Source organism: Carettochelys insculpta, chromosome 12 (assembly GCF_033958435.1).
Source record: "Carettochelys insculpta isolate YL-2023 chromosome 12, ASM3395843v1, whole genome shotgun sequence".
Classification (NCBI taxonomy): Eukaryota; Metazoa; Chordata; order Testudines; family Carettochelyidae; genus Carettochelys; species Carettochelys insculpta.
Genome location: NC_134148.1, coordinates 32594407 through 32608173, shown reverse-complemented (window position 1 = coordinate 32608173; position 13767 = coordinate 32594407). Strand labels below are relative to the sequence as shown.

Genomic DNA, 13767 nt, shown 5'->3' with positions numbered 1-13767 from the left:
CCAGAACAGAATCAATATTTAAGGCATAGAGAACCAAAACAGTAATTAAAGTTGACAAATCAGGAAAAAAAAGATCAAAGTGAGCAACTCAGAGAGCAGAGAGGCAGGGGGGGCCACAGGTGAAGAATTAGATTAAGCCAAGTATGCCAAAGAGCCCCTATAATGTCCCAGAAAGTTTGCATCCCAGTTCAAACCACGTGTTAATGTGTCGAATTTGAATATGAAAGAGAGTTCAGCAGCTTCTCTTTGTAAAGCAGACTGGAAATTCATGAATGCAAACAGTTTTTTCACCAGCTGCATGGGGATATATCCACTTGACTTCCACAAAGGGGTTAGGGATCCCTGTGCTAATAGTAAAGATAATGTGTCTCAAGTTGGCCACTTAGTATCACTAACTTATCTTTGCAAGTTAGGTCACATTCATGAAGAAATACATTCTCATTCTCTCTCTTTACCATTGTCCCAGCCTATAAGCTAGTGCTGGAGAGTGGACAAACTAATTCCAGTCTGTAGTCTGCCTTACAAATGGCCCTTCCCTCTTGTCCTTGCTCCACCTCCCCTACATCTTGTGCCAAGGGTTTGTACATCTATTGCATGATGAGCCACTGTCTTGAGTTTTGCATGGTGCTGCCAGTTGATTGCGGGTGGCTCATCAGCAGTATTATAATTCTATATGTCTGTGTTTTCCACAGCTCTTGCCAAGAATTTTTATTCCTCTCTGCGATCTTCTGCCATTTCCTCCAAGCCTGCTATTCCTTCATCTCTCAATTATAGAGTTTCTACCCTGTAATCTTCTAGTCGCGCTATAAAATTAATATAGTTAAGAAAGAGAGAGAGAGAGAGATTTTATGTATATATGCAGATGTACAGAATTGTCTGCTGTAGGTCAGTGTTCATTGTTAAAGTAATTGGATACACACTTCTCCTCCACTTCACCCTGACTGTACTCACACAACTACATGAGTGTGTTGAACCTTTGTTCTAGGGGGACACACAGGTCATTTAAGCTTGTCAGCAGATTCTGAAAGTTAGAGGGCAACACTGGAGCAATGATATGAATTATTCATAGGAAGCAGTACACTTAGCGGTTTTAGCTCCTTTTTTCAGGTCCTCTTTCTGTCAAATGGAGATACTTCCTTATCCTGTTGTGGCTTAGGCTATGTCTATACTGCCCCAGAGAATCGACCTGCCCAGGGTAGATCATCCAGGGTTCGATTTCTTGCATCAGTTAGGGATGCGCAAAATTGACCTGTCATCATCGACCACTGTACTCCTCGTGATACACAAAGAGTAAGTGGGGGGCAGGGGTCCAACAGCATGGTCAGGTGACTCAGTTGCTGAAATGTTGATTCTAGCTATGCAATAGCCATTGGTAGAATTGCGTATCTGCAATCGACTTCCTTTCCCTAGTATAGACATAGCTCTAGTTAGCTGATGATTATAAAGCCCTTTAAAGGTTGTTCATGTTAAAGCAAAATGTTCATAATGGATATTTATCGCAGCAGTCTGGAAGCCATTTGAAAAGATTTTCTGTATATCTGATGGTCCACAGAGCACAAGGAATTTCACTACAGATGCATCGTGGCCCAATCAACAGCCTCATTCTGAAACTACTTTTAATTCCTAGGCAAACTGCTACTGTATTCCCTCAGACTGAATACCACAGGTTCTTCAGTTAACTGTTCTTATACTTTTTTTTAATTCATTTAGGTTATTTAGCTCCATTTCTGAGTACTTCCAGTTCTACCTGAAGTTCTGGGACACAAGAGGGGCAAGGGAAAGATGGCTTTATGCCACATGGACCCTGCAGACCCTTGATGTCAGAGCAGTTTTGGGGCTGCTTAAACTTACATTGTGTTTCCCATAGGCTCCTAGGCCAGAGCAGAGTGTTTCCTGGCCATGCTTTCTATCCTGCGATTTTGGGAGCAGGACCAGTGCAAGGTTACCCCTCTGTGTGAGTTTGGGGCCTTTTTTGTGCCAGGGAAGTTTCCTGGAGCAGTTTGTGCTCCCTTTGGTTACCATAGCTGAATAGAAAATCAGTTTCTCTATACTTAGAGTCCGCAGCTGGGCTCTGTTGGGCATTCTAGGGTCAAATTTAACCAGGCAAATTGTAACTCCCAATGAAATAATAATCAAAATCATTGTTTAAAAATGAGAGCCAAAGAAATTGTCCCTGTATTTTGAAATTCTGACTATTTTGCGATCTAAGATGGGACACTCATTGGTTTCTGGCACTGGTATTTTGGCAAAAGGAACTTTTATTTCAGGTTCTTTGATTTGGATTAATCCTAAGTTTGTTGTGCAGTAAAATTAAGAAGCATTGCCTAATGGTTAAAGCACAGACCTTGGAATCGTTGCTTCATTCTTCCCCATCTGTAAAATGAGGTTAATAATGTTTAACTGTTGTGGGGGAGCTTCATCCACTCAGTGGTAATAGTTCATTTTTTAGATTCTTGGATTCAAGTTGCCACCATAGTGCTAATTACTGTTGCTATTAATAGTCTCAGTTGAATTCTCTGTATATAAAATGCTGTGGTTCGGCTTGACCAGAGTACATCTGCCAAATAAATAAGTACAGGTTGAACTTCTTTAATCTGGAACTCTCTCACCTGGCAACATGCATAAACTGGCATGATTTTACTGAACCGGACAACCAATTACCATGGCTGTGGCCAAGTTTCCTGGGTCCCATAAAGTTTGTTTACAGCCACCAGTCCTGGCTCTCAGTGTTTTGTGCTGTTATTTAGCTGTAATTTACCCCTAAATGTCTTCTTGGAGCCCAGTAAGCAGTGGAGGTGTTGCCAATGTGTTACATAATATTGACTTCCTCTTATCCAGAAAATGCTCTCGTCTAGCACTGGGCAAGTCCCGGACAAGAGGGGTTCAACCTGTATATAAAAAGTGTCTTCTGAGCTGGCACAAATTTTCATCAGGACATAGAGAGAGAGCTCATCTTTCACCTCTAGAGGTGTTCACACAAATTCATTGTTGGCCCCTATTGATGGGAGCAGTTCAAGGGATGCCTGTGCTACTCCACTACCTGAACCATCTCGGTTCTATGATAATGAGGCTTTAGTCTCTTGGGATGCTGATCTGGTACTTTTCACTCACCGTTAATTAAAAGACAATGTAAACATCTTTCTAAAATTAAATAAGTTTAACCAAGTTCTCAAACATTTTCTTTTTGTGACAATCCAATAACTGCAGCCCTTTTACTTTCTCTGCCTTTGATATCCCCAGTTTGAGCTGGTGTCCTTCTGGCCTACAATACGTTACCCAGGGTGCTGACTTTAATTGTAGAAGGTATGGTATGAATAAATGTGCAGTAGCACAGGGGCAAACAGGCAAACAGTGTTGTCAGCTTTTGTGTGGTTGTTTCTCTGCTGCTGTGGCTGCAATGTGCTTGTGTCTGTTTGCTTTGTCTGTTTCCACCTCCAGTCAGATTTGGTGTTGGGTGGTCTGGAAGGTGAGGCACAGGTGAAGGTGGTGACCTATGCTCATGTTGTGTTGAGAAGCTGCATTACTCACTGGTATTGGTTTCTTATTCTTGTGATGATTTTTAAGGCACATCTTTCTCTACAGTCTGAGCAATGAAAGTGACAGCAAAAGAATCAGTCAAATTAATGAAATACAGTTATGTTTTCCTCCATACAGATTGGTATTTTATAAGCATCTAAATTCATGCTGATTGCTTCTAGTACAATGAGGATTTTTTTCTCCTGTCTTGCATAGAGAGGCTAATAATTTAAACCACCCTAGAACAAAACAATCTGATAATCACAGATTTGGTTTTCCCAGGCACTAAAAATTTGCATGTTATATAGAAAGCCGAAAGTCAGAATTCATTATAACAGGTCAGATTCACAACAGAGGTAAATTGACAAAGCTGATGATCCAGATCCAGATTTACTTTTTTCTTCAGTGGTTAAAAGGTAGAATTTCTAACTGCATTTTCTGGAGGCTAGATAACTCTGAAGTTTGGAATATAGATTATTTATTTTAGAACACTTATTTGAATGGAATACAAATAGAGTAGGTAGAAAACAAAGATCATTTTCAGCTGATGACTATTTGATGGCATGTCTGAGAGGAGTTGTTGCTCTGAGCCCAGTTATGAAAACCCAGTAAACTACTAGTGTAATTTTTGTACTGGAAGAATAAAAGCCTGTCCTCTTTAGATAATAGCAGTGAAACGGATTTTCCCTTGCAGATGTTTGGTCGTAAACTTTACAATGCATGCTATAGCTAAATACAATGCAATTAAAGGCTTTTGTAAATTAATAAAATTGCAAATTCCATGGCTTGTCTGCCCTCTCATTTACTAACCTGAAAAAATCTTTAGAAATCAAATGTCTTACTCTTCTGATATAAGATTTACTTCAGCTTTTGCTTTGAAGATGATACATGTTTGTTAGCCACCATTATTTTCAGTGGTATGTAGAACAAGAGTTGAACCTCTCTAGTCCAGCCACTCTCTCACCTGACATCATCTGTCATCCACTGTGATTGTAGTTAGCTGGATAGCCATTTATCACGAGTGTGGCCAACTTTTCCATGGTCCCATAAAGTTTATTTACAGCCACCGGTCCTTGTTCTTAGTGTCTGGTGCTGTTGTTTAACTCTAATTCCTCCTAAATGTCTTCTAAGAGCCCAGTGAGTAGCAGAAGTGTTGGTAATGCTGCTAGACAATATTGACCTCACATGGTTCAGCAAATTCTCTTGTTCGGCACTGGTCAGGTCCCAAAGGTGCCAGACTAGAGAGGTTCAAAGTGTACTCATGTCTGTTTGGAGTCTACATGGATGTAAAACTCCATCAGATGTTTAACTAATCTGTACATGACAGACTATTTTCTGTTATTTAATGTGTTTTGAATATTAACTCAATAGTGAGTTAAATGTCATGATTAACCGTGAGTTCAAAAATGTATATATTAAATGTTTTCTGTAAAACACTTGCCCTTGATCCTGCCACAGCAAATTTTCGTACAATATGCAATCCATAGAAAGAACACTTTTTTATGCTCTTTGATTACTGTGATTGACATTTTGTCTTCAGGCACTCATAGGTCATTGACCAAAAACTGACCTATCTACAGTGTTTGAAAATAGTAGGATTAGATATGCTAGGATTGTGTAGTAAAGTCCTGTCCAAAAGATATCAGGAGGTGCACGTGAACTAATTTGTTCATCTTTCACCTCATTCATGTTGAAAGTGTGTGAATTGGTGTCATCTTAAGTTCCTATTGGCCCGTAACAAAAGCCAGCTTTCTCAGGAAAGGCTCTGGATAAGAATGGCAGAGTTTGCCTGCACATGAGCATTCAACTTTAGTAATAGAGCTATTTGAGGGAACTAAGACTGGCATGGTGGAGGGCATGCAGGTCAGGAATGAGGTGACCCTCCAAGCTGTATAACCCAAGTCTAGAATTGCAAGGGTTGCTGCAGATCAGGATTGAGGTGCTAGATACAGCTCTTTTGATAAAATGGTGAGGTTGGGACAATAACATGATATGTGGGAGCAGAGAGGGGAGGTTGGAGTTGCAGGTGAGAATTGTGCTATGTTAGCATAGCTCTTTGTAGTGAAACTTGCAAATCAGCAGCTGTCACTGTGTCTTAGTCTGGTCAACTCTTTCACAAGCATCAGTGTTGCAGATGAATGCTCTTTTATTTCAGTTTTAAGTGGTCATGTTTGGCTGTGTTGGGTAATCTAGCTCCAGGGTCAAAAGCTGTAATGTAATTCAGTGGCTGATGGAGATAGCATTTACTTAATACATAGATTTTGGCATTAATGCTCTGCTTTCTGTTAAAGCCTTGAACAATAGCGGATGCCTAGCAGTGTCAAAGAACACCTCTGCGAAGAGAGTTTTACACTTTCTTTGCTGTTGGGGGTGTAGAACATTTCAGTATAGAACATCCACTTAAGTAAAAATACCATGTAGATATACCAGCTGTGTCTAGCTTAAACTGAGCCACATCCAGTATATCATTTACAGGTGAGAAAATAGAATGGGTGGAAGTAAGCAAGAGAGTGAGGTGGAATCTGATAACAGAAATACATTGTTCTGTTACTCTCAGGCAACCAATTGCCTGACTATCAAGATCCTGCTATCTGCAGTGAAAGTGATATTATTAAAACGTGCCATACGCTGCTACCTGCAGTAGGTCACATATATTACTCAAGAAAGTAATACAGACTGAGAGAATAATATATGTCTTGCTCCACTCTGAATGGAGAGGTTGCATCCTCTTTGGAATAGAAGGTGGCTCATGCACACAATTCAGGCACTACTTTGTGTGTTAAAACCTTAAGAATTTTCAGGGTCTAATCTCTCTGATTTTTCTCCAGTTACAGCCTAGAGGGCCTCGCAGGAGACTGCAGTGATAACAACAAACCCTCCTCAAATTTAGAGACCTCCTCTTTGAGTTCCAAAGACCTCAGGCGAAGTCCGCTTGCTAGCGATGAGCGCGGCTCCTTGGTCTCACTCACTGAAGAAGAAGTAGAATCTGAGCAGGGAGAAGGCAGAGAGTTTGACCGTCAGGTAATGCTATTCTTTTATTATCATAGTGTTTTCACAAAACTCTAGATCTTAAGCTCCCAAACTTGGCCCTCATGAGGGTCCCTTTTCCATGCGTAATGCAGTGATGTGGTCATCTTTAATATGGAGATATGCCTGACAAATGCTAAAAGACCTCAAATGGATCACTCCCACTTGATCAAGATAGCCTTGCTTCTTAGCCATAGAGGCAGCCTGCTTAAACTGTAGGGCAGGGAACTAGGAACTCCTGAGCTCCTGCCACTGACCTGAAGATCGTGGAAAAGTCACTTTGCTTCTGTACAATGGAGTTAATAACACTTCTGTCATAGAGGTGTTAAGAGGCTTAAAAATTAAGTTTTTTATGACACTTTGAAGATGCGAAGCAAATATAAGTACTAAATATTATTTTATCAAAGAGGAAGCTGTGCTAGTCTATGCACTATCAAAACAAAAAGCAGTCAAGTAGCACTTTAAAGACTATTGTTAAATATTATTTTGTGTGCTGAGGTTGTTTAGGTTTATACACATAATTTGTAAGGAAATGAAGACTTTCCTCTGTTGTAATAACATATATTCTAATTTGTAATGGTGTCATCCTTCCTTTACAAGCAGCAAGTAAATGCGACATCAGACATGTGGAATTATGCAAATTTGTATTCAGCTGCTTAGAGAGGAGGTAGATGGTGATGATTTAATCAGTTACATTCTCAGTCTCAGTGTCAGACTCGTATAATTCTGTATTGTCAGCCATTGTGTAACCTTGATTTATGAGTCCCCAATTATTGCTTTATGGATAAGGAATTGAACCAAACTGCATTCTTTAAGGTTTAAGATTCGAAGGTAATAACAGATAAGTTAACGTAGTGGAGGACTGTGAATGACAAAATGAAGGACAACATTCAAGACTGTATTTAAAATAAAATAATTAAAAGAAACAGGAATTTTCTTTAAAATAATTAAAAGAAACGTGTAACCATCTTCTGCTTTTATCTCTTTCTGATGAAATGGGTCTTACCCACAAATCAATAAATACCTAATAAATACAATTGTTAGTTTTTAAGGTGCTACAAGACTGCTTGTTTCTGTGAATCTACATACTAACATAGCTACCCCCTGAGTGCTTTGATATCTGAATTTCATGATAAGATGGTGCATCCAAGGTGATCCGTGCCTGGCTGTGAACAATAGGCATGTAACCCTTACTTTGATGGTACCCAGATGGAGGAAGAGCACACTAACCTAAAACTAACATGCTACCCTTTATATGATCAATTAAAATAACACCCTACAGTAGGGCAACTTTTACCGTATTTATCATAATTAATTTCTGTGTTCTCGTTATCTATTTAATATGACACACAATCTTATGTAATGTTTACCTTCCAGTAATATCAAGTCTGAGGACATTTTTCCAAAGCATTCAGTTTTGTCTAAAATACGTCATTGAAGCTAGTTAAAACCAAAACCTGTTTACAACATGACCTAGGATTGTGTTTGTATTTATCTCTAATTTTCCTCTGTATTATCTCATTTTACTCCTATTTTACTAGGTCTTATCAAGCTCAATTTAAAGCCCCAAACCATATTTTCTTCTTACATTTCAGCACGTTTCTGTTTAATGTAAGCAAATATAATCTCTATAGGTTGCAGGTGGGAAGGGTTGAAATCACAACAGTACTTTTGTTGATCATCAGACAGTATACATTTCATTGACGTGCCAGAAGGGGAAGCAGCCTGTGCTTGACTTTATTTCTGTTATATTTGTTTCACATTTTTAAAGATGCTGCACTTCACTTTTGCAATTCCCCTGGGTGCTTGTCAATGTTTGTGTCTTACCACCTGATTTGGGCCCACCCATTTAAGGCACATATTTTTGAGTGCTTTAATGTTCTAGTATTTAAAGGTGTGGACCGCTGATACATTTTAAACACTAAACTGTAGTCTGCTCTAGGGGTGAAGGTGCTGCTTGGCATATCTGCTTAATATAATTGTTTTCCATTCCACAGACACGCCAAAGATCACAGCCACATGGATTTAGTTTCTGTACTTCTCCCGCGGCCTCTCCACTGACCAAATCCATTTCACTAATGACAATTATTCAGCCAGGACTGGACAGTGAGTAAACATACCCTTCCATCTTCCTTATCATCCCATATGAAGTATTTATGTAACCCTTGTTAGCTCTCCAAGATAGCAACACCTTTTCTTTCTTTACAATATTACTTGAAGGTAAAGGTGCCCCTCACTCCTGTATTTAATTACAGAGGATGGGCATCATTCATTTTTAGACCCAAATTTATTCCCTTCAATAACTACACTTATTTTTCTCTGTTAACATAAATTATTGGTATCAGAGCTGATCTTCCTTGAATGTATTATAAAAGCCTGTTCATGATAAAGCCAATGTATCCTTTTTGAATTTCTTCTTTTGCTGTTAATATAATTCTTCCTCATTTGAGGTATTACTTTTCTGGAGAGTTGAGAGATGTAGAGACATTGAAGTTGAATGTTCTATATCCCCAGGAGAGAAGCCATAAAACTCATCTGGAGAGAGAATGGCCTTTCTGATATATTACATCTACAGGAATTTGCTCATTAACATTGCTGTTACCCAGATCAACCTTTTTGTGGGTTGACAGGCATAATTTAAAGCTGCATGTTTGAGGAGACCCAACTGGTTCACAGATGAAATTTCAAAAGTCTGGGGTGGGTTTTTTAAGTTAATGTCGGTGAAAGGCTAGATAGTTTGCAAAGTCGTCTTTATTCCAGGTGTACTTGAGAAGATCACAAACTCATTCTCTCCACTCAGTGTTGTCCAGGGAGTATGCTTGGTTTGCTTTTATACAACTTCTTATTGGCTTTTATGAGACCAGCTCTGAGTTTTTTTTCTTATTAGTGAAATGCCTGTGATCTGTAGTTGATTCATCAGTCTTGACCTATTGTGGCTTACATTTTACTAAAAAGTAACCTGTTCAGATTTGGGCCATTGGTCAAAGTCATCCAAACAAAGTTAGTAGTTGCACCAGAGATTTGTTGGGTCTTAAGCAACCAGTTCTCTTTCACCTAAATTCATTTTTGGTGTTTCTTCCATGAACTCAGTAACAAAGCAGCCATTCAGACCCAGAGGTACCTGTTCCTAGCGAAAAGACATGCTTTAAAGTAGAGAGTTTTATTTCATTTGGAAGCTCACTGGGAGGACTGTACATAGAGTGTGCCTTGTGACATTTTTAAGTCCATTACCCTCATTCTTCCATGATTAATAAGCATGTGGTCTAAAAGATGTGTCCCATGGCAACAGTAACCAAAATATCACCAAATTCATCCAACAAAAATACAACTTACACTAGATTATGTCACACCCTTTTTCCTCATTTTGCTCAAACCCTTCATTTTTTTAACAAACATTTTGTTGGCATCATTCCCAGTTGCTAACCAAACAGTATAAATTACAGAGTCCTAGAAAAACAGTGTTGTTTAGAGAACCAGAAAGCTTGGCAACCTACTGCTTTTCTCCCCATCACCTGGAAACTTTCTGTTGGGATCCTTCAGGAGGTTGCATCAGTAGAAGACTTTCACTTTCAAATAAACTGCAACCCAAATCATTAGAGGTTTTCCTAATAATGCCCATTACAGGTACCAGCAAAGCAAAGCGTGATTTGGGAGCAGATAAGCTTGTATACAAATCCCTCCCTTTTTTATATTTGTTTGGGCTGATTACCGTCAGCCCAACCATACTGCTCTATATGCACAAGGAATGAAAATGGGAAGTCAAACAGGAGGTTAGGGAAATGGAATATTGTTAGTCAAGCCAGTTGAAGGAGAAATAGTAGGGTCAGTCTGGTGGCAAGAGTTGGGCCTAAATTTTCAAGACTCTCTTTCTGAGTGGCTAATTTGATACGTTAGAGAAGCCAATTTTTACAGGGCAAGTGCCCAGCACTTTCTGAAAATGAAGTCACTTTTCGAGATTTGAAGTTAGAGAGCTAAAAAGTAAAGTGCCCATACTCATTAGTCATTTTGAAAACTTTTACCTTCAAGTCTGTTCCCCAGGTCTGCCACTTACTGAGTGTGGAAATTTGTGTAAAACACTTCACCTTTCAGTGTCTTCATTTTATCATGATCATCATGGTAAATCACAAATCACATGTCATCATGGTAAATCACAATAATTGCCCCCCAGATCTATCTCTACTAAGGTCATCTATAAAACAAGAATGATAATAATTCTTAACAGCCAAAGGGTGCGTTGAGACTTGATGTTGGTGAAGTGCTTTACTTCTGTATGTTGTAGGATTTCATAGTATAATTTGGAACTTTTATTGTATTCCCAAAACTGAACATTGATCTACAGCATACTTAGTTATACATGAATAAATCTCAGTGGTTTCATAGAAGTAAATAAAATTGATAACAACTGTAATTGTCCCTGATTATTTTGAATAATTTTATAAGATCATATGAACAGCCATACTGGATCAGACCAAGGTTCCATCTAGCCCAGTATCCTATCTTTCATTAGTGACCAATGTCAGATGCCCCAGTGTGGGAATGAACAGAGCAGATAATCCTCTAGGCTATGCCTAGATTAAAAGGTTTTTGTCAGCAAAATGGCCGTTTTGTTGACAAAATCCATGGAACATCCAGATTTCCAAGTGTGTTCTCTCGACAGTGAGTTAACAAAAGTGCTGCATTCTGTCAACGGCTGTATCCAGCTCGCCATGAGGAAGACAGCTGCTGTCGACAGAGATCTGTCGACAAAACGCCAGTCTGGATGTTCTGGGGGGCCTTCTGTCAGAGGAAAGGCCTCCAAGATGCCACACAACCCTGTCTTCTGTGGTTCCAAATGGCAGTCCAGCTGCTTTCTGTCAACAGAGCGGATCACTCTCTCAATCCACCCTGCCGTCTGGGTGCGATCTGTCAACAGACGATTTGTCACAAGATATCTTCTGACACAGACTTCTGCTGACAAATCCCTGTAATCTAGATATAGCCTAACTGACCCATCCTCGGTTGCCCATTCCCAGCCTGTGGTAAATAGGGACTAAGGACTCCATACCTGCCCATTATGGCTAACAGCCATTGATGGACCTATCCTCCTTGAATTTATCTAGCTCTTTTTTTACTCTCTTATAGTCTTGGCCTTCACAACATTCCCACGTGTTGACGATCTCTTCTGTGAAGAAATTATTGTTTTTCTTTTAAACCTTCTGCCTATTAATTTCATGTGGTGAAATCTAGTTCTTGGGTTATGCTACAGGATATAAAGTCCAATGTATCCCAAACTCTGCAAGGTGCCTGGATGGGAGAAGAACACCTTGTTTTGAACATCTGTGAAAATAAAACCCAAATGGGTAAATGTTTGGGGTATTGTAGCCTTATCTTGGTCTCTGTATGTGTATTGTCGTGTGTTGTTTTAGGGGCCATTTGTAGAGATGAACTTCCTCTAATTCCTCCAGATCTGCTGTCCCTGCAGCATCCACGCTCTTCTGAAAGCATTGGCTGATAGCACTCTTATTGTTCACAGATGTTAATGCTGCAGTGTTGTATGCAATCTGACAGCTCACAGGAGCTGTTGGACAGAATATCCAAAGGCTGCTCTTAGTTTTGAAATAACACCTTCCAGTGAGGAGAACTGTTATGAAGTCAGGAACTGCTAAAAATAAAAACAAGTAAACTGAAGTAGGAAGAAAGCCAGGCCTGGGGGAGCCTATTCTTTCAGCATTTCAATATTGCTCTTCTTTTTTTATTTCCTCTTTAAGACCAGTCCAACAAAACAGTAATCAAAAAAGGAGAAAAAAATAATTCTTCACAATTATGGTTTTTAGAGCCAAGATGAAGGGAACAGAAGTGATTTGTTTGTCCATTTAGTAGTGTATATGAATAAAACTCAAACTTAATTTTGTCTGCAGATGTCCCAGTTAAATGCCTTACAGTAAGCAATTCATCTCCACGTGTTTTGCATTAAGCAGTGCCATTGGTTCTTCAGTGTGTCACATGCCCTTGGCCAATCCTTTCAATGTGTGGGCAGAGGAAACACTGCAGTGAGGGGAGAGTGGGGGTGTGGCACAGCGCGGGATTTCATCCTGTTGCTTTCTTTGTCTAGAAGATCTTGTGCATTCTGAATTTCAGTTTAGTCTTAAAGTATTGAACCAACAATATACAAAAGACTCTTTATACCTGGCTAAAAAAAGATGTTTGTTTCTTAAAACACCTTTTCTTTTCAGTTTCTTGAAAACTGAATATTTATTACTTACTGTTTTTTCCTCTGTTGTATATGCATGCATACAAGTTTGTATGTGACAAACGATTGCTCGCAAGCCTTAAGGTTTATGTACTGATTTGTTATTGTGGCCTTCCTCGCATGATTTGAGTTTTGTTGTAGGCATTGCTAATATGCTTAAGAAAACAATATATTTATTGTCTACTGGGGTAAAAGGCACAAGAACTCAGAAAAATTACAATGCTCTTGATTGAAGGTTCTGAAAAGATGGGTTAGATTTTTGCCCACCAACTGTCCAAATAGGTAACTACCTATGTTGTCCCTCTCTTTTCTGCAGAGATTTCTTGCAGCTAACAGTATTCTAACTTTGTCTGTCTAGCTTGAATCTGCCTAGTTGCTCTTTAAAGAAAGAGCTAGTTTTGCATGACTCTAAATTGTACTGAAAAGAAATTGCATTTTGTCTCCATAAATTCTTAAATCTAGACACATTTCAAGTTGGGTATCAGTCTTCCCTCTTTCTCCTTTTTTGTCTCTATTTTATCATATGGAAAATACCTGTAGTGTTTCATTAAGCATCCTAATAGAGAACCATACGCATGCTGCTGGTTTGTTAAGAGTAATTTTGTAGGATCTTAATAAATATATTTTGTTTTTATCCCTATTAAATTCCTTAATACTTTTTCATAAGAGCTGTCATGGTCCATAGGACACTGTGCCTTGTTTCAAGAACAGCCAAAGATTAGCGTGTCCCCTGCTTTTGAGGCACTTCCTTTCATATAAATTAATTATAAAGGCTAATACAGTAGAATCCTCTTAATCTATGCGGATTTAAGAGAGGACTAAAATGTGCCGTGTGGCGTTTGCTTTGATTGCTAGAAAAGCACACAGCACCAGAAAATAAACCTTATAATTTCACAAATTGCATTAAAATAAGGAAATTGCAGAGGAGCTAAGTATTTGCCATAAAAGCTATTTGACTTTTTGGGAGCTTTGATCTTGTTAGGGGTCCACCCCAC

At 39.1% G+C, this 13767-nt stretch overlaps 1 protein-coding gene across 10 annotated transcripts in view; it reads left to right on the top strand.

Moving 5' to 3' along the window:
- Positions 1-13767, top strand: part of AKAP13 (A-kinase anchoring protein 13) — a 352799-nt gene that overhangs the window by 265031 nt on the left and 74001 nt on the right. For 7 of the 10 annotated variants that reach the window (XM_075007027.1, XM_075007030.1, XM_075007026.1 and 4 more), the window contains 3 exons: positions 3241-3303; positions 6345-6537; positions 8541-8649. In XM_075007027.1, coding sequence (XP_074863128.1) covers positions 3241-3303; positions 6345-6537; positions 8541-8649 — 365 coding nt within the window. The remainder of the gene's footprint in view (positions 1-3240; positions 3304-6344; positions 6538-8540; positions 8650-13767) is intronic. The other 3 variants (XM_075007032.1, XM_075007031.1, XM_075007035.1) reach the window with 1 other exon arrangement.